Source organism: Amphibalanus amphitrite, unplaced genomic scaffold (assembly GCF_019059575.1).
Source record: "Amphibalanus amphitrite isolate SeventyFive unplaced genomic scaffold, NRLGWU_Aamphi_draft 001770F_arrow, whole genome shotgun sequence".
NCBI classification, from domain to species: Eukaryota; Metazoa; Arthropoda; class Thecostraca; order Balanomorpha; family Balanidae; genus Amphibalanus; species Amphibalanus amphitrite.
The window spans coordinates 59881-86641 of record NW_024883263.1 but is presented as its reverse complement, the minus strand read 5'-3'; the positions used below and the strand labels follow the sequence as shown (position 1 = coordinate 86641).

Genomic DNA, 26761 nt, shown 5'->3' with positions numbered 1-26761 from the left:
TTCTCAGTGGTGGTCTCGCATGATGAACTGCTGATTTCATGAGTTGCTAGCATGGGATTATTTACGTGTCATTCGGTTAGTCGCTATGATAAGGGGTTACTATTCAGCCTCATATTTGTTTTGCAGGGTTGAATACAACAGGGGTTTAGTCAAGGGAACAAGCTTGACGATCACCAATCCAAACAGTGCAGTTGCACCTGTCTAAAAAGGTCAGTCTCAAGTCTCAACTGTTTACTTCGTCACGTAACGGCTCTAGACAAAATACCAAACAACGGTAGGACTAATATCGTGTCAACACGAGCACGGGGGGCCAGGGGCACGCACAGATATAACAACATATTATGTAGATGTCTTTGGAGGGTGCCTATCAGAAAAAAACGTCAAATCGCATGCACATTTCACCTCGCTCATCAATCCTCAATCCCTTTCTACGCCCCCCCCCCCCCCCGTTCAGCCGTGACAAACCTCCTGGAAGCGGGCGCGCCGGTGTTTGAGCAGCGGCGAGCCCTGCTGGCTGACTCCACTCTCGGCCGGGTCGCCGGCGCTGGCGATGCGCGGTCGGCGCCGCGGCGAGGCGCGCGGGCTGTCGCGGCGCACATCGCCGTCCAGCGGGTTGACGTAGAGGTTGCTGTCGGCCGTCAGGTCGCCCTCCGAGGGGAACGGGTGCGTGGGGCAGCTGGTGAAGGTGTCACTGCTCTCCAGACTGAGCAGGTCCAGGTTGGTTTGTGAGAGCGCCTGGAGCTCGATGGGTGCGGCGGCGGCTCGGCTCGGCTCGGAGCTCTGGCGGCGTGGACCGCCGAGCGGCTCCAGGAAATCCTGTGGTGGGACGGCGGTCAGCGACTCGCACAGGTCACCGAGGGCACGGGTCAAACGACAGGCCACCAAGGTCACGGTAGGGGTCAAAAGGGCACACATATATCACCAAGGTCACAGGTCACGCGCACAGGTCACCGAGGTCACAATAGGGGCCAGAGGGCACGCGCAAGTCACGAAAGTCACGGGTCGGGGACAGAGCGGCACACATATGTCAAATGTCGTTACAGAAAGGCGCGCAAAGGTCACCACAGTCACATGTTGGGGTCGAGGATAACAAAAACATCAAACAGCAAGAAATCGAAGAAGTGGCCGATACGATCTTAGTAAAAGTAACAGAGATGACCTAAGAAATACGATGAAGCAGAAGTCACATGTGCGGGATGGGAAATGATCGGGAGAAGGATTACTTGTCGGTTCAGCATGTGTGACGATACCTACCTCTAACTTTCCCGCAGTCTAAGCTAAAAGGCAGCCTGATTACCCCTCTCATTAATGTTTCTTCTTCTTCTTCCTCCTCTGGTATTTGATGATAGGCCGATTACGGTTAACTTGGATGAGGCATCATATATTTTCTACGCCATATAGGGATGCATGTTTTACGTGAATGCATGCCATTTTGTGAGAATTTGTGGTGTAAGATCTGTCTTTTTTACGTGGCTCATACTTCAAGAAATGTAAAATTTACGGGTCTTGGAAAATTTCAACTGCTTATAATCTGCGAGTAAAATATCTTGATTTAGGTACTCTGCTGCCTATCACCATCCGAGATACAAGCTACTTGATTCAGGAAGCTCCCTACTTGATTCAGGAAGCTCCGTGTTCCGGATGTACTATTCACCGGGCTGGATCCGGGTCGTTCCCGGAAGCAGCTCCTTCAGCTGACGGTATCTCGGCCCGCTAGACGCCTCAGTGCGCTCGCCGCCCGTTCCAATCAACAGCTAATAGATGGGCCGCGATAAAGCTCTGGCTGGAGGCTCGCCACACCACCAAAGACCAAAGCACTTGCACAGGTCCGGGATAGTAAGACACTGCCGTATGATTCCGACTGTAGTTCTTTCCACGTGAGGAAAGCGGTAATAATTCCGCCAATTCCGGTCACTGCTTGGGAGAAACAAATTCTCCCAATGTCCTGCCCTCTCCCTTGAGCCCGCTAGTGAACGATAAGACAATGAATTTCGGCGGGGAAAGTGACGTCGATTCATTTGGCACGTCATCTTTATGACATCTCTGTAAGTGCCTGGCTGGCCCTCCTGCCCGGAACTGCCATTTCGACTTTGGCAGAGAGTCACTCGCAAATCACCACTCGCCTGACACTAATGCTTAGTGAATTAACAACGTATCAGCGAGACATGAAATATATGAAATCCTGATGTCTCAGCCGCATTTGTGGCAAAAAGTAAGCGTGCCCCGGCCACAGTTTCCAAAAAGAAAATGGCATTTAGGCACCTGTCACACAGAAAACGAACATGTCCGCTAATTCCTGCATTGTTTGCTCTTTTGTTTCATGCAAGAATATTGAGCTGAAGAGCTGCACTTAAATACTATAATCACAAAGTTCATGGTTTGTCAAAGTGAATAATATTTTGGAAGCTGCTTATCTGGTAATTTCTACGAACAGCACTACCTTTAGATAAACTTATTGGAGAATGAGAGTGTAATGCCCACTATTTTCGACAATGATGATGCTCTTTTTGCGTATTTACGACAACTTCTTGCAATCGTAAAGTCGCAACCCTTATATAGACGTGGAATGTTCATTCATTGCCGCCCACCCTGGCGACCTACGCAATCAAAGAAGACGCACGTCCGCCCACTGACATCGTATTTAAACAGATAGCAGTCAGTGACAGCGGCCGCCGTCCTCCCGCGCCCCACCCACCGAGGAAGCCCCTCCCCTCCCCCCCCCCGACCCCGTGTCGACAGCGACGATCTGTCAGGCGACACGCCCACACCGCGCCGGGGTCTCCGGCAGGCGGCGCCACCGGCGTGCTCATCCGTCACCGGCCCGTGTGCCGCCGAATATCGGCCATTAATTCCGTGTCGGCCCGTCACGGCACTCCATTGATTGTCTGACGGAGGCGGCACTGTCCGGAGGGAGGCTCTGTCCGGCCTGTCACATGACCAGCGGGCTGTCCGGCCGGACAGGCTCACGGCAGGGGCAGCTCGGACCAGACAGTGGACAGTCTCAGGAGTCATGGACTGTCGGCCGAAAATCTGACAGCAAGGGCAGCAGGGTCAGGGATATGGGAAACTAAAGCTCTCCCCTCTGCTTCAAGGCTCATGTTCATCCCCATTATCAACAGTAGCCGATTCCTGTGACAGAAATCGTTATCCGTTTCATACGGTCACGTACTAATTAAACACAACCCCAATATCTTATTTCGGTGAACTGAGCCAAGCCACCCTATCATGGCGGTGCACTTGCGAAATTAATAACCACTTAAATTTAGGAGGCCGGCGACAAAGGCTGCACCACACTGTCGTAGGACAGGCCATTTTCCGCCGCGTCCAGCTCTGTTGTCTGTGAGCAAACCGATACCGACCGAGTAACGCCGGGGCGTGAACAAACCTTTCACGGCGTGTCGGGCACATGTCTGTTGGGGGGCACACGCGATATCGCGGCGACACTTTCGTCATACCACTCCGACATTTGAAGAGAATCATATTTCTGGGTGACGTAACGATCCATAGCATCGCCATCCACAAAGAGAAAATTTAATCAACTCTGACACGAAGTTCATTTGATCAGTGGGAATAGTACTGGCCCTAATAATTGCACCCATACTGTAGGCACACTTACCATGGGATGATTAATTAGGCATCTTCTAATAACAACCTCACCATTTACCGCCTGCGACATTTAGTCTCGAAAAAAGCGAACAGTTAAGAATGGGCATTCCAAAAATATCATGGAATAAGGCACCACGATGTTTTATTATTTAAATCTGCATTGCACTGTTCTTCTTATGCAAACAAAACATTTTTAAGACCGAAAATACATTGTAGATCTACGTCTTGATAGTTATACATTTTATTGGAATAACTCTTATTCGAGATTGCTACTTAAAGGTGACATGCCATCTCTGATAACAGGTATTTAACCCGCGCCCCACTGGGGGGCTATTTATAGCCCCCCCTCCAGTTTTTCTGCAATAACTTCCAAACCGCTTGACGTATCAACGCCAAACTTTCAGTACCTTTGGCTGCATCAATTTGACACCTTGTGTCAAAATTTTATGTTCGTAGCTGCCATAGGTCGGCCGGAAATGACGTCAGAGTGACGTCATGTTCGGCCGATTTCGACGCAAAACATTGAACCACGGCAATCGCTCCCAAGAGCTCAGTTTTTAAGCTAGATCCAATTTCTTTGCATGAGAGGACTCAGAATAGACTGCGCTATCAAACTGCTATCTCGGATTTTCGAAATTTTGAAAATTTCGAAAATTTGATATAATAAAATCCAAAATTTATATTTTTACATTTTTTTTCAAAAAGTTTTTGACTTTTCGAAAAAAAACGGAATATATGTGATAAAACGCATTATCATGACTAACTCTAGCAAGTTTTAGCTAAATATCTTCAAAAATGGCCAAGTTTTACGCATTATTGCAAAAAATTCACAATTATTAATTTTTCAAATCAATTTTTTAGCACGTATTTGACATCGTACGCCAATATAAATAGCACCATCGTGTTCCTGAGCTCAAACTGCATCCAATAGACACCTTTTTTGTTGAAAAATTTCAACTTCAAAATTTGACCTTTTTTGACCTGAAAGTGACCTGACCTAAGCTAAATTCGACTCAAAATGACCTCGAATGACACAGACGACATCACATTCGAAATCTCTGGACTAAATGGACCATAAAACATGTGTCACGTGACCGACGCATGATATAATATTTTCGTGACCTGTGATGACCTGACCTTGACCTGAAAATCAAAGTACAAGTTTGGTACCCTCGGGGTATCTAGAGCATCTGTTCACGAGTGTGTGATCCAAAAATGAGCCTGATCTGCCTTGTAAGACGGCGGCCAGAGCCCAAAACGTGAACAAGCAAAATGCTAATAATTTTTACTTTGACCTGACCTGTGACGTCATCGGTGACCTCGAGGTCAATGAAATTAGGTTTCGCTCGACAGTTTTTCCGGGGCTATCAGACGCCGTTTGAATTTTGACGATCGGCCCAGTAGTTTCGGAGTTAGAAGGGGGGGCCTTGAATAGCCCCCCCCCCCCCCAGTAGGGCGTGTTATACGCAGACCCCAGTGGGGCGCGGGTTAACAATCTATTACCAAAATATCAACCATTCACTCATGCAGAATGCGCATGGTCGGTGCCGAATCATGTTTAAACAGTACCTATACCCACATACATGTCTTTATGGGACCAATGCAATTTATGCCGCCCAGATAAGCTTGAACTAACTCAGTTATGTATATAATCACTCGACAGTTAATGCCCAGAGCAGAACATCTTGTTCGTTAATGGCCCATTTAAATGTTATGTGAATCCCTACGAAGACCCATCCGCGCAAATCCTCGAGTGCCTGGCTTTAGCTATGCGGGACAGTATAACTTCAGGCGCTCACTACCAGTGCCATCTATTGGCAGCAATGGAAGCGATACTAACGGTGTCTTTCTAGGTGGACTGGCTTGGCTGAGCAAGGAAAGGACACGGGAAGAGACCGTTTTTCAATGAGAATTACAAAGAGTCAGGCACACCGTCACACTAAATACACTATAGGTACGGGGCGGTCTGGGAAAGACTAACAAGAATGGTGCGGACAAGCAATTAGTGAGATCTATCACCGGCCGACTAATGACGTCATCAGCACGGCGTCTTACCGTAATGACGTCATCAGCACAGTGGCTTACCGTCTGAGCGTCTGGCCCTCTTGGCCGGGAGCGCCTGTGTGCACCGTCGTCGTCCTTCGAACTTACTGAGTTGCGTGACTACGCTTACCTGAGACGAAGGTGAATATCAAAATATTGAGCATTTATTCGGTTTTCTGTTGCAGAGGGATCTGCTCGCCGTTGTGGGCGGCCGCGCTGTCTGCCACGTGACGAGCCTGCAGCGCCTGCCAGCAGCACGGGGTCGGCTCCTGTCGGCTCCTGAGCGCACCCAGACCGCTAACCGATTGCACGAGATCCGAGCCAGAGAAAGAGAGGGAGTCGGGCGGGCGGGCCGCCACCGCGACCGCCAGTTAGTAGTCGTGGACACACACCAACTAAGCGGCAGAGATAGAGGAGAGAGGAGGGGAGCGAGAGAGAGAGCGCCGGAGTGGTCTCGGCCGGCGGTGCGCCGTGGAGCCGCCCGAGCGGATGCCATGCAACGGGTTAGCCGCACAGGAGCAGACAGGTCCCGACCGCGCGCCGCTGCCGCCGCCCTGGCGGTGACCCCCGCAACCAGCCTCGGGCCGGCGACCGGCCAACGCCCGAGGCGCAGGCCCGAGGGGTTCGTTTAGAAGTGATGGCAGTGACGGAGAGTGATAACGAAAGCAGCAGGCAGATGGTAAACATATGTCAAATATGTGATTAACATGCAACTGATCAAAATGGTCACGCAGTTATTTATATAAACAAACCATTATAAATCATGAGGAGTTATTTATAATCAACGTAAAAAATGAAACCATTTGAAATTAATGTTTACCTCGTAAATCAAAGCTCAAACGACATAATACACAACAACGTATTTAAATCAAAATACCATAGAAAATAACTAAGCCCAGAAATCTGTGTGTGAACCCTCCACCAATGTACCGTGTCCCGGCATCCACAGTGAGTAACTGGCACGTCTCTGTGATATCTTCCTCGCCCTGTGACCACCGGAGGAGTTGCGGGGCGTGGCCAAAGTCCTCGGGGGCGTGGCCAGAGTGAGGGAGGACACGCTACTGACCGTAACAGGCGACGTCCGACTCGGCCGGCAAGGCTGGAGATGACCCGACGATGACGACTGGTTCCAAGAGAGAAAGAGAGAGAAGAGAGGGTGGGCAGAGCGAGAGGAGGGAGACAAACAGGGGTCAAGCTGTGAAATACATGCAGGAAGACCAGGCAGAGAGGCGGCAGAGCGGGTGCATGCAGCCAGCGGCTAACTGGGCGACGGTGGCGGGCGTGCGTGCGAGGCAACTCTACTCTCGTGCGGGACGGAAGCAGTCGTCTGGCTCGGATCTAACGCGTCTCATGCTGTCTCATGACTGTCTATCGGGCGGCAGTGACGTCGCTCGCTAGTATACGCTCTAGTTACTCGCTAGTACGCTACACTCGGTGCCATCTCTCCCTCCCGCCCTCCTCTTCCCGATGGACGGACCCCTACCGTGCTGCGCTTTCTAACCTCGCGGGCGCCGCGTCACCTACAAGACGCTCCGGCGCGCGCTTACAGTTGACTGAGAGCCTCAGTCCATGCCAGCTAGGTAGACCGACTCCAGCACATACTAGTCAATCTATTTATATCGTTCGCTCTCGACTACGACACCATCTGAGCTGCGTCCGATACACGACGGCGGGCGGTCCGCGCTGGTCTACAGCGCGGAGCCCGAGACATGCCGGGAGGCGGATTTACAATCGACCGTGCCTCTCCCTCCCATTAGCTGCACGGACCGATCGGGGGCTTCTAACAGCAGCGGCTGCGACAGGCACCCTCTGGACCCCGGCGACTGTCGGGGCGGCGCGCACACTGTTCTCCAATCAGGCAGAGTACACTCAGTCACAGCGACCCGGCGGCTAACACGGAACGTTACAACGGCAGCAGCAACAACGGCCAAACGACAGAGACGCGCCGGCCCGGTACCTTGCCGCAGGTGCAAAAGCAACACTCTACGGACACGCGCTTGGCCGTCCGTCGCTCCTTGCTAGGCCTGTCCTTGGACAATCGTGTCCAATTTCGCAGCGTGACCGCCTAGGAAAAAGACGCAAAGTGGTCCCAGTTGGAGTGGAAACCTCCTTCAGACAGTATTGAACAAGCCAGGCGCTGTGTAAAAATCGATATGAAAGCTTAAGATAGCCTGAGAATGTGACATGCTCAGTCGTGATTTGAAAAAGTTGCGTTTCACAGCCAAGGAAGGCTTGCCGCAGCGAAGAATTTCTGGCGGAAGCTATCGAGTAAAAAGTTTTCAAAGCAAGATGAGCCTAAACAAATATGATGTCTTACAAAGTTAACACACAGAGATAAAATTTCATCATTTCTGAGCATCCGTGCCGACACATTTTATAGATGCGTCACTGACTGGCCCCATCATCTTTTCTCCAACCCTAAACACCCTCACCTCCGAATTACAATCCCCCCCCCCCGCCATCGATCATCGAACACCTGTCTGCCCGGACGGGTGCCCGGAACGCGTGCCCCCCTTTCCCGACGACCCTGGCCGCCTCACTCACCGCTGGGCGGGGGGTGTTGAGCGCGTTGGCCGCACCATCGGCCGCCGTCTCTGCAGGCTCGGTACTCAGCTCCGCCGCATGCGGCGTGCCGGGCGTCACCAGCGCGCCCTGACTGTTCTTCCTGTAACACGGTCACATCAAACGACCCAATGAGAAAGGGAAGATGGGCAGAGGCGTCACTAGCGATCCCTGGCTACTCTTCCTGCAACACGGCCAGGGCAAATGACCCAATCAGAAAGGAAAGACACAGGCAGAAAGACGGTGGTGTCACTAGCGATCCCTGGCTGTTCTTCCTGCAACATTTAGAGCAAATGGCCGCTTCAGACAAAAGACATGCACATGCGCGTCGTCAGTATTTTTGGCTGTTCTTCATGTAACAATGTCGGACCAAACGACCTTCTCAGACAAGCAAAAATAAAGCAATACTTTTCGCGAGAAAAGAAATAACTGATAATGTGTGCATCGATACATTACTTTATGCAATGCATTAGATCTATTCCGATGGTGACAGAAGCGCAGGTAGGTAAAACAAAATAAAAGCGTAAGTAACAAGTATCCCCAAAAGAAATGAATGCAGTTTCCTATAGCAGAAGTAACCTCGAATAATACCTACAGCCTTCGATGATCAGCAATTCACATAAGCCAAAATGCATGGTACAGCATCGTAAGCATTCGTTATTGACTTCGATGGAATTGCTTAGTGTATCAACTCGACACCAAAGCACGTCAGCCTACATCGTAACCATCAATTGATATTCTGCATTCTATATAGGGTGACGATCTGCAAACTCCTGAGTACCTATGGTCCAGCTGACTCCAGCCGAGTATTGACATACAGTCGTCACATGGCTGACCAGAGCTGCTCGGAGACCTTTCCAAACAGGATGTCAATTCGTATCAACAAATACTGCGCTCTCAGACGAGGGAACCAGCTGGCGGGTCCATGGGTTACGGATGACTGACCAACGACGAACTGTTCCGCATACTCGTATAGCTGCCAGTGTGGTGATACGGCGCACCGCACCTGTGGCTAATTTGTGGTGTAATTAGAATGCAGATGGTGCAGCAAGGTAACTAAGGGAAACAACAGTAGCAAATAGAAACTGTAACTACGAATTTGTAGATTGATAATTTGCAAATTCGGACCGAAGTAATAAGGAGCAGTTACAATGTAGAGGGACGGTTACAACTAGGAGCGGGACAACAGCAACTTTAGCCTGGGTAACTGTGTTCCGCGGACGGGGTAACTGCGGTCCGTGGACGGGGTAACTACAGACACGGACGGGGTAACTGCAGTCCGTGGACGGGGTAACTGTGTTCCGCGGATGGGGTAACTGTGTTCCGCGGACGGGGTAACTGTGTTCCGCGGATGGGGTAACTGTGTTCCGCGGACGGGGTAACTACAGCCACGGACGGGGTAACTGCAGTCCGTGGACGGGTAACTGTGTTCCGCGGATGGGGTAACTGTGTTCCACGGGCGGGGTAACTGTGTTCCGCGGACGGGGTAACTACAGCCGCAGATAGGGTAACTGTGTTACGCGGATGGGGTAACTGTGTTCCGCGGACGGGGTAACTGTGTTCCGCGGATGGGGTAACTGTGTTCCGCGTATGGGGTAACTGCGGTCCATGGATGGGGTAACTGTGTTCCGCGGATGGGGTAACTGTGTTCCGCGGACGGGGTAACTGTGTTCCGCGGATGGGGTAACTGTGTTCCGCGGACGGGGTAACTGTGTTCCGCGGACGGGGTAACTGTGTTCCGCGGACGGGGTAACTGTGGCCAGAGACACGGTCGCTCGATGGGCCAGTCGGCTCACCGACGCTCGCTATAGGAATTCGATAGCGGGCCGCCAGCTACAGCCGCCGCCGGCGGGCTGACGGACTGGGTACGATGCGCACATACACGGCCGTTCGCCGCCCATTCGCGGGCGGGTGAGACGTCAAGGAACGTCTGATGTGCTAGATCTGACGCAGAAGACTGCAGGGGGAAGGGTTGCTATGGCTCCTCATGGATCGAGGGGAAGGTCAAGGGACAATGGACAGTTGGACACTGCAGCAAGTGCAGATCGGATAGTATTCACAAGAAGAGCGATCTATGACAGTCCCGTGTTCGCATGGTTTAAAAATAGAGATGAATGGGAATTAGCAGGTGCAAAATTTGTTGTTGGAAAGACGGAACAAATGGCTTAGGTAGGTCGGGATTGTCTTACAATAGTTATTTTCTGACAACGGAGCTGTCCGTAACAGAAAAATAAATGATTATTCAGCCAAATGTGCCGGCGGAACTAAAGCAAACCTGGGTGACATCAGCTCCGGCCTCCGGATACAGATTGCATAAACGGTGTGTGAGCAGGACAGACAGATCACATTGCAAGACTCACACCAGCCAGCACGACTCATACACAAGAGGCATGACAATCGTCCACGGGTCAGCAGGGCTGCGGAGTCGATGGATTTACGGCGACTCCGACTCCGACTCCGACTCCGGCTTTCAAAAACCAACTCCGACTCCGACTCCGACTCCGGGCAGAAATGTCGACTCCGATCGACTCCAACTCCCGACTCCGACTCCGCACACCTGGCAGGGCTGCGGAGTCGACAGATTTTCGGTGACTCCGACTCCGACTCCGGCTGGGGTTTCCAATATCGACTCCGACTCCGACTCCGACTCCGGTCACAACTGTCGACTCCGACCGACTCCGACTCCGACTCCGACTCCGACTCCGCAGCCCTGCGGGTCAGTATCACCACCTCCAGCTGGCACAGGAGACAGAGGACGGCACAGAGGACAGAGGACGGGATGAGCGGGCCAGGAGTCGGGCCGGCTGCCAGGCCACCCAGCTGTCGGGTCATTCCAGTATGGCGCCCGCCGCTGACGGCGCGGCCTTGGAGCTCTCCCCAGCTCGTCGTCGAGCCATCTCAGTCGGTCTCTCTAACAAACTGCAGACACAGCCGACAGACAGAAAATGGGGCCGGCCGAGGACACCGCGGCAGTAAAGTGAGAGCGACGAGACGAGCTCACTTGGCCGGCTATATATAGACAGGGTACGGAGCATGTGAAGTCGTGGGATGTGAAAGACATCACGTCCGATTCCCCTTTTATACAGCTAAAAGCTTATCATTCACAGGCCACAAACGCATATTTAGCCATGTTTCGTCATCCCGTCTGGCATTAAACGAAGGCGTATTTTTCTTACTTCGCATATGCAATACGCAACTGCAGCATGCTGTGGTGTTCAGTGAAGAATAGCCTGACGGTAACCCTGTGTTTATATCCAGACTGACAGATGACTGTAGTGGCCTGTGGGCGGCTCACCATCAGCTAAATTACTGATAATAGCTGACCTCAGGGGGTTTCATCGCCCTGACAAAGTGGCTACCAACTACCATTACCTGCATTAGACGATGACTAATAATGAAGCGTGAGGCGCAAAGGATATTTACTGACGGACGGTTACAATTGGGTAACAATCTGTTCAATAGCAGAATAAGGAGAGGTGCTTTTCGTCTCTGGGTATTTCGTTAGTGGACAGACATAAGCTGAAGTATATTCTCTACGTATGTGTATCACGTTGTTCAATAGCTGACAAGCGTCCGTTAGCTCAAGCCCCGGCCGTTTCTCTGTAGGTGTTGCGACCCTCACCTTGCCGTCAATTTGTTGATGACGTGCTCGTGGTTGCGGAAGCAGCCGGTGCCTGTGTCACCCTTGGTGCTGTTGGTGACGCTTCCTTCACCGATGCTCATGTTGTGCCCTGAAGGTAACAGATCAAGGTCAGGTTGGTGACAGCCTAGCAACGCAGAATTACAAGTGCTCCTGAGAACACTACTCAGCACCAAACGGATTGAGGTCAACAAACATGGCTGACGTACGACTGGTCGCTATTTTTAAACACTGGGCTTCCTCGTGACCATTATCCTTGATCGTAACGTTTATTGAAGACGTGGTTCTGGCAATATACTTCAGACCCTCAAAAACTTCTCTGGCGAAGAAGACCAATTCAGACGGATTCGATTTCAGGACTGGAGCCGTTCGGCCGATGGTTTTGTGGTTTCGTCTGCGGAAACTGCTGTGGATGACATAGCGACTCGACATCAATTTACGAGGAGGACCGAGTCGAACTGTTCTGTATGGCCAACTCGTTCCAGCCATGGCTGATGGCTCTCTGCCTGAACAGATATCACTTGAATAAACGACGGCAATACATTAACTGGATGGGATTATGTCAAACGAGAAACAAGCATCACTCGATACAATGAGTGTTAATTGCATATATCAACCATTAATCTCAATTTATGACATTTATAAGAAATTAATCACTTCGCAAATGAGGTACTGCTCTCAGCAAAACAGGCGAAGGAAAAGCCAAAAGGTACGGACTCAGTTGGATCGAACACGTTATGATTGCAATGACATGAATGGGCAAATTGCAAAAGCCACATATGTTCATTGAAGAGACATTAATGGGATATGCATGAATAAATGATTATGAAGTAACATATCAAATTGTAAAATGATAAAAATGGTAGGCGAGAGTGGGGTATAAGGCGGACCGCTGGGCAAAGCGAACCACCCCTTCTGAAACCCCAATAAATGGCCCCTTTCAAAAACAAAGATAGCTATTAACAATGCCTTATGTTGGCACGTTTCTTGTCACAGTGGCTCGGCTCTAGGAATAAAAGTTTTCAACCCAGGGCCAGAAATGTGTTATTTTCAATTCCCCTTCTAATTTTAGCATGGAATGTATACCAAAATTAAGTTTAGATACGGAGCTAAGTCAACATCCGCACTACCGTCACAGAAGCAAAATGCATTTCAAATGCATTTCAAATGCAAAATGCAAGCATTTCGGTTTGGCACGAACCCGAAATGGCTCAGCACACTGTGCTGTCGGCAATGCCTACTCAAATGCAGAATTTGAGAGTAAGGTAAAGTGGACCATTAATAAACACACTCGCCCCTTTATCGGAAAGTTCAAAAAAGCGATACGCTAAAATCGAATTCGTTGTAGCTAGCAGTTGAATTAAGCGGACGTAAAAAATGTTTTGGAAGTAAGTGGCTCTTGAGGGAGAAAGAAAAATTGCGGTGGTACACTTTGCCCCACTAGTTTTTTCGAACTCAAAATGTGTCGTAACGGAGTGAGCGAAGCGAGCGGAGTCTTTCGTATAGATTAACGGAAATTTCTGATGAGCGGCCGGCCGGCCGTGCGGAGGCTTTTGCGAGGCTTACATATATCTCAGCAACCACTTGACCGATTTACATGCGGCAATTTTTGTAGGGTAGCTTCATTCCTTCTACCAAGTATTGGACTATTCCCGATACATGTGGGTGACCCCTTATGCACGTGCCACGTGCAAAACGAAGAGGTGCCAGTTTTGTAACAATTGCAATATCTCAGGAACTACTAGGCCGATTGAGCTTGAAGTTGGGATGTAGGTAGGCACAAGTTCGCACGTGCAAGGCCCACCCTCTCGCTCGCTCCGTTAGTCGCCCCCAAAGGCGTTATAATGGTGGCAATGTTCCACGAAGAATTAAACCACTTTGCCAAGTATCTAGACAAAGCTCGCCTACATGGAAGTTTGTGCTGAAAGATTAAGCTTACACGTAGGCTGTTTAAACTAACATTTTCACTACCCCTTAGCAGCTATCTGACGCTGTTTCTTAGCTAGTCCGCTTTACCCCACTCTCCCCTAAAATGGTGAAAAGTGGTCAGAATGAAATGGTAAAAAAGATGTGACAGCACGCGGGTAACCATGATAGGATTGATAGAACCAAGGAGATAGCCGGTTTGAAGACTTAACGGACTCATATGATCATAGGATACTGACACATTCGTAGGCCATACAACATTATGATGCGGATTGAACATGCGCTTTTCTTATCAATTTAATTTTCTCTATACAGTGCTTTCAAAAATCGAGTTGAGTGCTAGTTTGTAAAGCACGCTCAGTTTTTCTTTGTTCCATGTATGCAAATAAATCCCATAAAAAGACGCATTGTCGTGAGATTGTTCGTGTTAACAGAAATTTATAGCCGTCCCTTTCAGACTTTGTCATTAAATATCTAAGCACTCACGCCGTTGTTCATCAGCGTAGTTACACATTCACGATGGATACCTACTAGCCGTTTTCACGACGGGCTATCCAGCGAATGCACCTGATTTGACCAAATCTGCACCTAATTTCTTTTACAGCAAATATTTTCATTTTATGAATTTATTTCAGTGTTTTAATCGATGATACTCTCTGATAATATGACAAAGCAGCCGTATAAGCAAATAGTGCAGCCCTAGCTGCACCAGATGTGCACCAAATGTGTACCAGATGGCTGTCGTGAAAACGGCTAATATGTAGAATAATATTTAAGGCAATCTCACACTAGGTGCACTTTCTCAATCATGTGCAATGTACAATAGTGTACATCATTCTTCATTCCTTTGTAAGTACTTCTTCCTCGCATATCAACCCTTATAAGGTGGACACCTTCGCCAGCAGTATACAGTGGCCGACAGTGATTCTCCAAACACCACCACTCGTTCGCGGAACAGACGGCCTGTTCTGTGAACACTGTCAGCAACGTCTACTTGCATTGATCGACAGAGTAACTATGTCGGCCGGCGTGCCAGTACGACGCTTAGCCGATTTTTAATGGTACGCCGACTGACACTGCGTCCGGGACCGGGCACACGGTTGTCATGGCAACCGGCTGACGGCTCGTACACAGAACTCGAACGTGCTCGAACGCCGCCCAGAAAACCCTGGAGACACGACCGCATATAGGCCTGGAGACAAGCCGGAGCTATGGAGGAGACGCTGCTAGCGCTTTGACTTTGAACGGTGTGGACATATGGTAACATTCCACCAAATGGACTGGGAGAGAAACGTCTACTCGTAGCGCATAGCCCAGCTCTACACGTGTCCATTGCAGCATTTTACGACTTGCTTTATTGCCCGGAAATCAACGGATGCTCCGGTAAAGTTGACTAACTATAGAATATTTTTTACTAATCATCCAATCAGTGACTTATTAGCATTAATTTACTCAAGACAAGCCATAACTTAGCCAGTAGTGGTAGATATGGGCTTTTGGTTGCACCGAAACATTACATTCCTTACATTTGATTGATTGGATGGATGATTTGCTACTAAATTATCTGCAGAATGACGAATTTGACCCCTGGATCCTCAATAGCTGATTAACCTGAATAAAAATAAAATAAAAAGATAATCCATGTCTTATGTTCTACAGCACTGGCGGATCCAGGGGTATTTAGGTCGAATCCCCCCCCCCTCCGTGCAGCACCCAAAATCGATGAAAATTTGCGGTTTGTCGACAATAAAAAGATAATTTAACAACTTTTATGAGGAAAAGTGTGTTAAGCACTGCACAGCAGTGCGTAAGTAACCGAAATCCGATGAATTTTTGGAACATGGAGAAACTTTTTGGGGTATCCCGCACCCCCCCCCCCCCATAGCGTCCAAGACCGCCTTTCTGGATCCGCCAGTGTCCCATAACATTACGTTGGGAAAAAGCTGGCTGTAATATACCGCCTGGTGCACAATACATTGCTTTGGCCTTCAACATTTCGGGCATGGGAAACATCTTGCACTGTTTTTGTCCGTAGATAACTTTACGATTAACACGCTGACTGCAGCAAATCACGTAAAAGAAATTAAGTGAGTGCATGCGTCTAAAAACGCAGAGCATAACGAGCATAACAGTCATCCCTCACATGTTTTAAATCAAGCTCTTATCAGATTAGTTGGTATCGATTTCAGCTAGTGCTTGATAACAACAACAACAACAACAAAACACATTTATTAGACATAAAATGGAAATAAGCAAATAGTCCAGGTGGTGGTGCAAAAGCAGATGCTTAAATCGAGGCACCACCACCTGGTAACGTAAACAGAATAAATGAATATGGTACAATCCAGGGCCGCGGAGAGTCAGGTCGGCTGCCGCGACAGTTTGTATTGATAAGCGGTGATAGCGGGCCGGCGCCAGTCCACCGAGACGGGGCTATATCAGTCTGGAGGTGTTTTTGAGGAAGGATTGAAAGGCAAGGAGAACCTGAGGTGCGTTTTGCTTTGTCGTGTTGTGTCCGTGTAGAAGTGTGTCTAATTTCATGGTGTCTGATTGGTTGTTGAAATCAATGTTGAGGTGTGTGGATACTTGTGCAAATAGTGTAGACCTCGTCAGTGCGTAGTGTGGGCAGTGAAGGATGAAGTGTTTTGTGTTTTCTTGTGTGTAGCCACAGGCGCACTCGGGGCTTGTTACTTTTTGTATAGAGTACTGGTGTGCGTTTAACTTGGACATCCCCAGTCTGATTTGTGTGTGCAAAGTGTTCCCAACCTTAGTTCCTAGTGCGTTGTAGTGTGGGGGCTGTGGTGTGCCGAGTAGTAGTTTAATGCTTTGTTTGAATTTTTTCATCTCTTGGCAGTTACGTATGTGTGTAGGCAATTGGTTCCAGTGCAGAGATGTTTTGGGAATTAAGGATCTCTGGTAGCAGGATTTTGTAGTTCTCGGGACTGTGTGGTGGTTTTGATTTCTGAGATTTCGTCCTGCTGTGCGCCCTCTCTCCTCTGGGATCATGTTTGTAATGTAGTTTGGTATGCGAGGTGTATTGTCTATGACCTTTTTGTATAGAAAAAGCCTGTGGATTTTTCGTCTCGTCTTCAAACTGTCCCAACCGAGTTCGTCTCTAAGTTTGTCTGTGGATGTCCGATGTAGTGTGTTCGTCACGAGTCTAGCGGATCTGTTTTGTAGTCTTTCCAGTCTTAATTCGTCGTGTGCAGTGATGTGTCCGTCGTAAATGCAGTCACAATAGTCGAAGTATGGTCGCACGTAGGTCTTGTATATGGTGTTTAGTGTCTGTCGTGGAAGGAATTTTGCAATTGGGTAGAGGGGGCTGAGGGCGATGTTTATTTTTTGAATGATTGTGGTAACGTGGGCCTTGAAACGCAGGTCTTCTGATAGAGTTAATCCCAGATGCTTATGAGTGTCCGTTTTTGATATTAGTTGCCCATTGAATTGAAGTTGAGGTGAAGTATAGTTATTTCTTGTGCTGAATGTCTGAGTTATGGTTTTTGATGAACTAAAAGTAATGGCCCATTGCCGTGCGTACTGCTCAATTGTGTTAAGGTCTTCTTGAAGTGAAAGTTGTGCTTGTGTCATGTTGTCGGGTGTGTATGATGCGTATAATGATATGTCGTCAGCGTAAAATAGGGCGGTGTTTTTCAGTTGTCCAGGGAGTCCGTCAAGGTACAGGAGGGCAAGAAGTGGACCTAAAATTGAGCCTTGCGGGCATCCAGAGTTTAAAGTCATTGTCGTTGAGTATGAGTTCCCTATTCTTACTTTCTGTCTTCGGTCAGTTAGGTATGATTTCAGCCAGTCAAGAAGAGAGCCAGTGATAGAGAAGTCGTTTTCGCACTTGAACAGGAGACCTTTATGCCAAATCTTGTCGAAATATTTTGTCACGTCTAAGTAAACAGCAGTAAAGTCTTGTCCTTTGTCCAGTGATTTGTAGAGGCTGTCAGTCATGTAGGCTAGTTGTAGTTGCGTGCTGTGGTGAGGCCTGTACCCGCTTTGATTGTCAGAAAGAAGCGAATTTTCAATGAGGTGGTCGTAAATATGTTTGAATATGATTTTTTCTAAAATTTTAGAGCAGCAACATAGAAGGCTAATGGGTCTGTAATTCTGCGGGTCAGCTGCCGATCCTTTACGTTTGAAAATTGGTGTGACATTGGCTTCCTTCCAAAGATTAGGAAATTTTGAAGTTCTGAGAGACATATTAAATAATTTTGCTAATGGTTCTGCTATGAGAATTGCTATCATTTTTAATATTTTCGTGGGGAGTTGATCAGGGCCAGTAGATTTGTGTGGGTCGAGAGGGTCAGAGGTGATTAAAGGTCGGAGTTCGGGGGCAGTGGTCAATAGCAGAGTAGGTGCTGACCCAAAGTGCACTTTCGTAGAAAATGATTTTATTGCAACTAAGGGCAATGAGCTCACATCCTCATTCATTCAGTATATGAGCTGAGTATATGTGTTCGTCGTGTGCGTGAGTCGCTATGACAGTTACATTGTCTCTTTATAATAACATGCATGCCTGATCATTAACCCGCGCCCCACTGGGGTCTGCGTATAACACGCCGTACTGGGGGGGGGGGGGGCTCTCCATAGCCCCCCCCCTCCTAACTCCGAAACTACTGGGCCAATCATCAAAATTCAAACGGCGTCTGATAGCCCCGGAAAAACTGTCGAGCGAAACCTAATTTCATTGACCTCAAGGTCACCGATGACGTCACAGGTCAGGTCAAAGTAAAAATTACCAGTAAAACGCCTTTTGGGCGAAGAACGAGCGAGCGAGATAGTGAGCCCTGCACGTGCGGAAGGGCGAGAGGGTGCTTCCAACGGGCTTGCGCAAAGCACCCTTCTAACCGGTCGCTAGCGGTGTACCAAATTTGAACGCAATCGGCCCAGCCGTTCCTGAGATCTGAAAGCGGCACTCTGCACGTGCGCACGTGCAAACGGGGTCCAAACTGACTTTTGCACGGCACCCTACTAACTGGTCCCCAACCGTGTACCAAATTTGAGCGCAATCGGCCCAGCCGTTCTCGAGATCTAGAAGCGCCCCCTGCACGTGCGCACGTGCAGTAGCACCTTAACCGCAACACATGGGAATGCATTGCCTGGATGGGTGCCTACCTGTATGCCGTTTCAGCGAAATCGCCCCAGTAATTACCGAGTTATTAAAATGGGAACAAATTTGACACCTCTTATTGTTGTATTTTGCACGTGCACTGGGGATGACCCACATGCATCGAGAGTATCCTATTTTTGGTAGAAGGGATGCTGCTACCCTACAAAAATTACCGCAAGTCAATCGCCTAAGCGGCTGCTGAGATATGAGCCTCTAAAAATCACTACTTTTGAAAAACAGCTTGAACACCCTTGACTTTTCACGTGGCACGTGCCACGACGGTCACTGAGGTGTATCAAAAGTAGTCAATTACGGGGTAAAAGGGATGGGGCTACCCAGCAAAAAAGACCGCAGGCCAATCGGTCCAGCGGTTGCTGAGATATAAGCCTCTCAAAAGCGTTACAGGCCGGGCCGGGCCGGGCCGCTCATATTGAGATTTTTCCGTTATATTGAAAAGATATTGAAAAGACTCGCTTCGCTCGCTGCGCTCGCTCGCTCGTAATAAGCATTTTGGCTTGTTCATATTTTGGGCTCTGGCCGCCGTCTTACAAGCCAGATCAGGCTAATTTTTGGTTTACACACTCGTGAACAGATGCTCTAGATACCTTGAGGGTACCAAACTTGTACTTTGCTTTTCAGGTCAGGGTCAGGTCATCACAGGTCACGGAAATATTATATCATGCTTCGGTCACGTGACACATGTTTTATGGTCCATTTAGGCCATAGATTTCGAATCTGATGTCGTCTGTGTCATTCGAGGTCCTTTTGAGTCGAATTTAGCTTAGGTCAGGACAGGTCACTTTCAGGTCAAAAAAGGTCAAATTTTGAAGTTTAAATTTTTCAACAAAAAAGGTATCTATTGGATGCAGTTTGAGCTCAGGAACACGATGGTGCTATTCATATTGGTGTACAATGTCAAATACGTACTGAAAAATTGATTTGAAAAATTAATAATTGTGAATTTTTTGCAATAATGCGTATAACTTGGCCATTTTTGAAGACATTTAGCTAAAACTTGCTAGAGTTAGTCATAAGGATGCATTCTATCACATATATTCCGGTTTTTTTTCGAAAACCCAAAAACTTTTTGAAAAAATATAAATTTCGAATATTATTATATACAATTTTCGAAATTTTAAAAATTTTGAAAATCCGAGATGGCAGTTTGATAGCGCAGTCAATTCGAAGTTCTTTCATGCAAAGAAATTGGATCTAGCTTAAAAACTGAGCTCTTGAGAGCGATTGCTGTGGTTCAATGTTTTGCGTCGAAATCGGCCGAACATGACGTCACTCTGACGTCATTTCCGGCCGACCTATGGTAGCTACGAAGTTCAAATTTTATCACAAGGAGTCAAATTGATGCAGCCGAAGGTACTGAAAGTTTGGCGTCGATACGTCGAGTGGTTTGGAAGTTATTGCAGAAAAATGGGAGGGGGCTATGAATAGCCCCCCCCCCCCCCCAGTGCAGTGGGGCGCGGGTTACCCAATTATATCGCTCCGCATAAACCTGCCTGCTTTCTATCGACTCTGTGCCTATTTGCTGCTTCATAAGCCGCAGCAGTTTATTCTTTTAGATGTATAATCGTAGAATAAAACAAAACAGAGGGCTTTGTTCCAAGCAGGAAGCTTTGATCTTGCAAGTTGTGTTTATTTGTGCTGCTATTGCGCTCGCGGTCAGCTGCCGACGAATGACCTCTGCAATAAACCATGCCGCCTGATATTGCCCAAACAAGACTCTTAACGCGAACTTTTACGACAGAAGCCGCGCATATATTACATTGAAGCGGTTTTTACTTTTTGACCCGAGATGACTCATTTCGAATGGTAGCAAAACCAAGTTCCGAGTGAAGGAAAGGTTAGATGCCGTATATAGAACAGATACAATAGAATGGTATAGGAGCTGTGCCTTAAGCTCGGGTTTCCAATAGGATTTTTCTACAGACATTTTAGGTCTACGCAACACGGGTTGTCCTTCATGCAGTTACAATAATATATAAACAAAAATTTCAATACAATGGATTATACATAGGTACAAGAATGAATGAACGGAGTTGCATTTTTTGAGCTCATCCGGGTGTGTATTTGTCTTATCGTAGGTGCCATCTGCACACATAATGAGCACAACAAAGCCTTCCAGCATATATCACAGAACACTGAGAGCAACCGTTTCCTGGAACATCCAGCCCCAGACCTACTGACGCTGACCAGTCCGGTCTCAGGGCAGCCGGCCAGCCCGTGGATACAGGCCATGAGCATTCGGATAAGCCGGACAAAGTCTCCATAGAATCTATCATTTCACTATACCAAAAATATTCTAGGTTTACACAATTATCTCGTCTGCCAATGGGATCTCTCAACGACTGTAATAAGTAAATATAAGTGTTAATTAAGAAAAATAGCCTTGAGGCGGCCAGCTGGACCATCTGGTCTCCAAGATCACCGGCACAGACCAGACCAGTTGCTATTCACATGGCTACCCGTATGAAACTCTTATCATTCTGACCAGTAAAACACTACGGGTCAACCAGGCCAGCCCAGACGTTGCTCCAGCTAACCAGACTGCGAAACGGCTGGTCCATGATCCTCTAGATAGGTTCCTGAGTCATTCCACACCAGCCTCTCAGCAAGCCCCAGTACATACACCTGACAAACTCCAGCGCCAAGTCGTCTCCATTTCTGCGCACTGTCACCGCTCACTGGACGAGCTCCGTATGTGCGCACTACACCCATCTCCTGCCAGCGCGACGGTGTCTGGCTCGCCGCACCCACCCGTCTGACGCGCTCCGTGCGCGCGTGACCGGAGCCCGACGCGCCCTGTGTCATCTCACGCCGCGCCGGCCGGCGGTCACAGAGCCGCTGCTGGGGTGGTGTTTGCGCGTCTGTCTGTTTGTTTTTGCTACGGCCAGTCGCCGGACCGAGCCGACCGGATGTCGAAACGCCCGCTCTCGGCTGGACGCGTCGTTACACAGAGCAGGGCGTCGGCATCGGGCATAAAATATGAAATTTGAGAACAGGATCTTTGTTGACCGAAGAGAAATGTGCTGAGCTTGCACTTACTTTGGCGTGCAGCTCAGTCGCTCTACATTCACACTTATAGTTGTCTGAAAACCAAACAACGTAGTGAATAAAGACCCTATCTACAGCCTTTGCTTTGGGAGCCTCTGTTTCCGCTTGTTTGTGCCGAATGTTTCATTGAATGGTCTTCTGTCGTAACACCATTATGGTGCGATAATGTTTCCGGTGTCAAAGTCTACCTATGAATTGAATACTGCACTATTTTCCAATAGAAAACAAACGACCGCTGTCATTTTCAAAAGCAAATTTACCTTTCGAACGCCTGTCTCATAGTGACAAAGTTACTGCCAGTATTCAGTGTGTAGAGTGAGCTTACAAAGTGGTCTTTTCTCTTTCAGTTTGAATTATTCTTTCAATTCTCTTCACCACAATAGACAAATGAATGGAACGCGCGGCATACGCGCAAACTTCCATTAGCTCAATTTCCATTCGATTTCAAAAACTGCGGAAGGCGCCGCCCTCCACAGAGACAAACAAGCGTTCAATTGACAAACACCGCATTGGGCGTCGCCTCCAAAACGCACCTAGTGCCGTCCTAGGGTACTGCCATTATCGTATCACCCCACCAATGGCTCCGTTACTCGGCCCCCGTCCCTCATCACACCACACACGGACCCGGCGACCGGTTCCACTCCGCTATTGAACGCTCCACTGCCACAATGCGCCTCTGAAAAGGCATCCGGTCCTTTGGGTGGCGGCCACGCGGCATTGGCCACCCGAGGACCTCCGTGCTGGGGTCTGAGCGGCGCCAGCGACCGTGACCCCCTGGGCGGCGCGGGGTTTGTCGCCGCTCTGGTGCGGTGCCAGCTCACGGACCGCTGCGGCGGAGCCAGCGGATCGCGCCGCTCGGACGCTGTTGCTCCGCCGCGCTGCCGGCCCGCCGCCGGTGACGGGAGGATGAGCCAAGACGCGGCGGCGTCTACAGAACGCAACAGTTCGATCCAGATCGAGCGACAGATAGGCGAGAAGGAGATAGCCTCCGACCCCGCGCGACGGCTCGGTGCCAAATGGTGCGAAAAGGCCCGCTACCCAACGGAGATGCATGCTCTTTCGAAGAAGATGTGATATTCTCGAACTGGGAGATGATCTATTGGCGCGCCCAAGATAGAATCCTATTTCTGTCCACATAAATAAACATCACGACATCGATAAAGAAGAACCGAAATAGGCTTGATTGTTGCTCAGCTGGTTTGAGAATTTCCAAACGCGTCGCCCCGGAATCGGAACAGTGCTATGACTGTCGGAAAAGATATGGCAGATTGTACTGAGTATGTAATAGCCGTTTTCACGACGGGCTATCCGGCGAATGCACCTAATTTGACCAAATCTGCACCTAATCTCTTTTACAGCAAATATCTTTATTTTATGAATTTATTTCAGTGTTCTAATCGATGATGATCTCTAATAATACGACAAAGCAGGCATATAAGCAATTAGTGTAACCCTAGCTGATAGCTACTAAGAGACACACTGAACCTGATTTAACCAAATCTGCACCTGATCTGCACCAGATGTGCACCAAATGTGTACCAGATGGCCGTCGTGAAAACGGCTAATGCCACCAGTATCACCAAAAACGTAAACACCGCTCTGATAAGGTCGTGCCTCTCTCGTATTTTACAATTTTGTTAATTTTTCTGAAGTGCTAACCGCCAATTGTTAAATCAATCCTTTTGGACGAACATTTTTACATTTGGACTAATTTATACCGGAGAGAAAAGAATAAGGAGACGAATATAAAAAGGAAAGCATAGAAGCCAAGCTATGCGATAGTCAAGGAACCGTCAGTTAGACTTTCCATTCGTATTTCAGTTAGATTGCCTACTGGAAGTTGGTGGAGAACACCGAATTCTTTGTGATGGTCATGGATGAGGGCTTTGGAAGGTTTACTTGTTTTGCAAGATAAAAGGACCAATTCAGCAACACTCAACGTTATGCAGCAATCAAAATGAGGCCATTCTTAACGTTTCTAGACCTTTTAGCTGACAGAATAGTCAGCTGAAATACAACCAACACTGCATAAAATGCTCTTAAATACAAGCTTTACTTCTAAGAAAGCATGAAATGTTTATGGATGCTCTGATCATTGATTATGCGTATAGCTTTTTGTGCATTGGGTGATATGTATTGGAAAGAATATTCACATAAAAACAGTGCATTTTATGCGAAATATAAAATGGACACAAAGGTGTGCATTGTGTTTACTTCTTTCGTAACATGAAACCATGTTTCACGCAAAAAATAGCCGTCGAAGAAAAATTGGATGAAACCGGCCAACTAGCTGGGCATTATTTCCAATTTTATACGCATATTCAATGTCTGTATGAGGTCCTTCTTCAAAAACGTGCTTGTGGTTTTATTATGTTAGCAAAACAATATTTTTTTAGGGGACAAAAAAATCACACACAACATTAGGTATAGTAAAAAATTGTTAAGGTATTTGGTAGACGAAAGTCACGACACGTCCTGGCGCCACCATTCATCCAATTATTTCTGAGCTGCTTAAAGGGACCCTCCCACCTTCAAAAAAGTTTATGAATTGGCATGAAAGTGATGTCGCTCGGTTCAGAAACAGCGAAAACGAATACCTACCAAATATCACCGAAAATATTCACCGGTTTTCAAGATATTAGACTTTTACTTTTGTTTACTTTTTGGGATCTCCGCTGTTCCTAGCGACTTTATTTGGAAGCAATAGTTTGGCAGCTGAAAGTGCGGCACTTGTTGCGCGCAAAGCAGCATATACCACCGCGTGCTACAAAACGTTTTAGTCAAACATTTAAAAATCGTTAGATATCTGCGCTGACGTCACACATTCAGAGGGGTATTCCTATGCATTAGCCCCTCTGAATCAAAATGCTGCAATTTTGAAATTCAATATTTCCGATTTTTTTTTGATTTTTTTTAAAGGATATAAATTTAGTCCGAACCTTTTGATGGGAAGGATTCACAAGGACAGAGCCACCGCTAAGCGAAGCTTGTTGCGATGACCCTGCCCTCTACCCTCCGATCGCGCAATTCCGATTCTATGGCAGAATTTAGAGTCCAAAGTTTAACGTGCGCACAAAGCCGCGCACGGACGGTCCCCTCGCTGACTTCGCCTGGCTACGGCCAGGATTTACAAAGCATTCTCGATGTTGTGAGTGCCGAAACCGGTAATTGTGAGCCAGGGACCCCATTTTGGCTATCTCAACTCAAATCTAATGTTAAGGTGGGAGGGTCCCTTTAAAGGAACAGTTCACTTCCCGAAATTGTTTTTTTTTGCAATAGATTTATGGTTTCTTATGCTCAAAATGATCAGCAAAGAAAATAAAACCTTTTTATAAAAATATTATTTCCTATAAATATTTCAATAAAGGAAAAACTATATTATATACAAAATATTGCTTGCCCCAAAAGCTTATTACGCGTTGACCAATCATATTGTGCAGTACAAACCCATTTACTGTAAGCAGCATGGTGATTGGCTGACGATGACGTTTCTGCATTCCTCAGCAGGCACTTATTCCTCTGCAAGTCACCCTTTTCGGAACGAGAAATGAAATATCTTCGTCTAGGGGGTTCGTTGGGCCGTAAAAGATTCTGATTCCATGTTAAAAGTGAATTAATACATTTAATCTAAAAACTTTATGGCACCCAATCCTCGCACAAGCTTACAGTCCTGTCATAGGCGGCAGACTGTGCCCCGTATTTAGCTCCGTACCTATAGAGAATGTTCTCTCTGATTCAGGACTATGGTAGGCGCTGGGACCCGCCATGATTCGTCAGTTATTCAGTAGCACTCACCTGTATCTACAATGACATCGATGATGTCCATCGACTTGGCGAAGGCGTCCCTCAGGTTGACGTCGTGGAAGCTGACGATGCTGCCCTCCCGCTTAGCGCGTTCGAGCGCCTCGCGTCGCTTCATGGCCTTCTCGCGACGCATCTGGTTCTTGTAGAACTCGGCGAAGTTGTTGACGATGATGGGGATGGGCAGGGCAATGACCAGCACGCCGCAGATGGCACATACGGCGCCGATCATCTTGCCGAGAGGGGTGACGGGGTGCATATCACCGTAGCCCACGGTGGTCATTGTGATGATGGCCCACCAGAACGTCTCCGGGATGCTCGTATAGAGCGTCTTATCCGCCTCCTTCTCGGCAAAGTAGCACAGGCTCGAGAATATCAGGACAGTGATAGCTAGAAACATGAGCAGGAGACCGAGCTCCTTATACGAGTTGCGCAGGGTGAAGCCCAAGCTCTGCAAGCCCGTCGAGTGGCGAGCTAGCTTGAGGATTCGCAGTATCCTCATAATGCGAAAAATTTGTACGACTCGCCTCACGTCATCAAACTGCGAGTCCTTCTTGTTCGAGTTCGAGACGAGGAAGAGAGACACATAGAACGGCATAATGGCCAACAAGTCTATGATGTTCATGGCACCTTTGAAAAACTGCCATTTGTTTGGAGAGGCAGCGAAGCGCAATAGATACTCCAGAGTGAACCAGGTAATACACACGATCTCCACTTGACTGAGGTACCGGTTATCGTTGCCCCCTTCTTCTTGGAGCGTTGGTATGGTATTCAACACGAGCGCGGTGGTTGAGAGAACGATGAAAAGTATGGATATAATGGCCAGTATCTGGAAAAGACCAGGTGTCTCGGTCACCGCTGCGGCGACGGACAATGAAAGTTGGGACGGAGAGAATACACAACTGAGAACAACGATAACTAAAGTCAAAGTGAAGGCAGAGAAGAAGAGTGAGAGAAAGACAGAGCAGGGATAGATCGCGCCGGAAGGAAGTTGCCTGTCGGGG

General features: G+C 48.1%; 1 protein-coding gene across 5 annotated transcripts in view; it reads right to left on the bottom strand.

The window, feature by feature from the left end:
• Nucleotides 1–26761, bottom strand: part of LOC122375081 (potassium voltage-gated channel protein Shab-like) — a 69281-nt gene that overhangs the window by 17125 nt on the left and 25395 nt on the right. For 4 of the 5 annotated variants that reach the window (XR_006255339.1, XM_043354251.1, XM_043354249.1 and 1 more), the window contains exons 3-7: nt 25752–26586; nt 11834–11942; nt 8194–8314; nt 7607–7714; nt 466–816 (exon numbers count right to left, since the gene is read on the bottom strand). Coding sequence is in view for 4 of the 5 variants with exons in the window: in XM_043354251.1 (XP_043210186.1) it covers nt 466–816; nt 7607–7714; nt 8194–8314; nt 11834–11942; nt 25752–26586 (1524 nt within the window). In the remaining variant the exon portion in view is untranslated. The remainder of the gene's footprint in view (nt 1–465; nt 817–7606; nt 7715–8193; nt 8315–11833; nt 11943–25751; nt 26587–26761) is intronic. The other variant, XM_043354252.1, reaches the window with a different exon arrangement.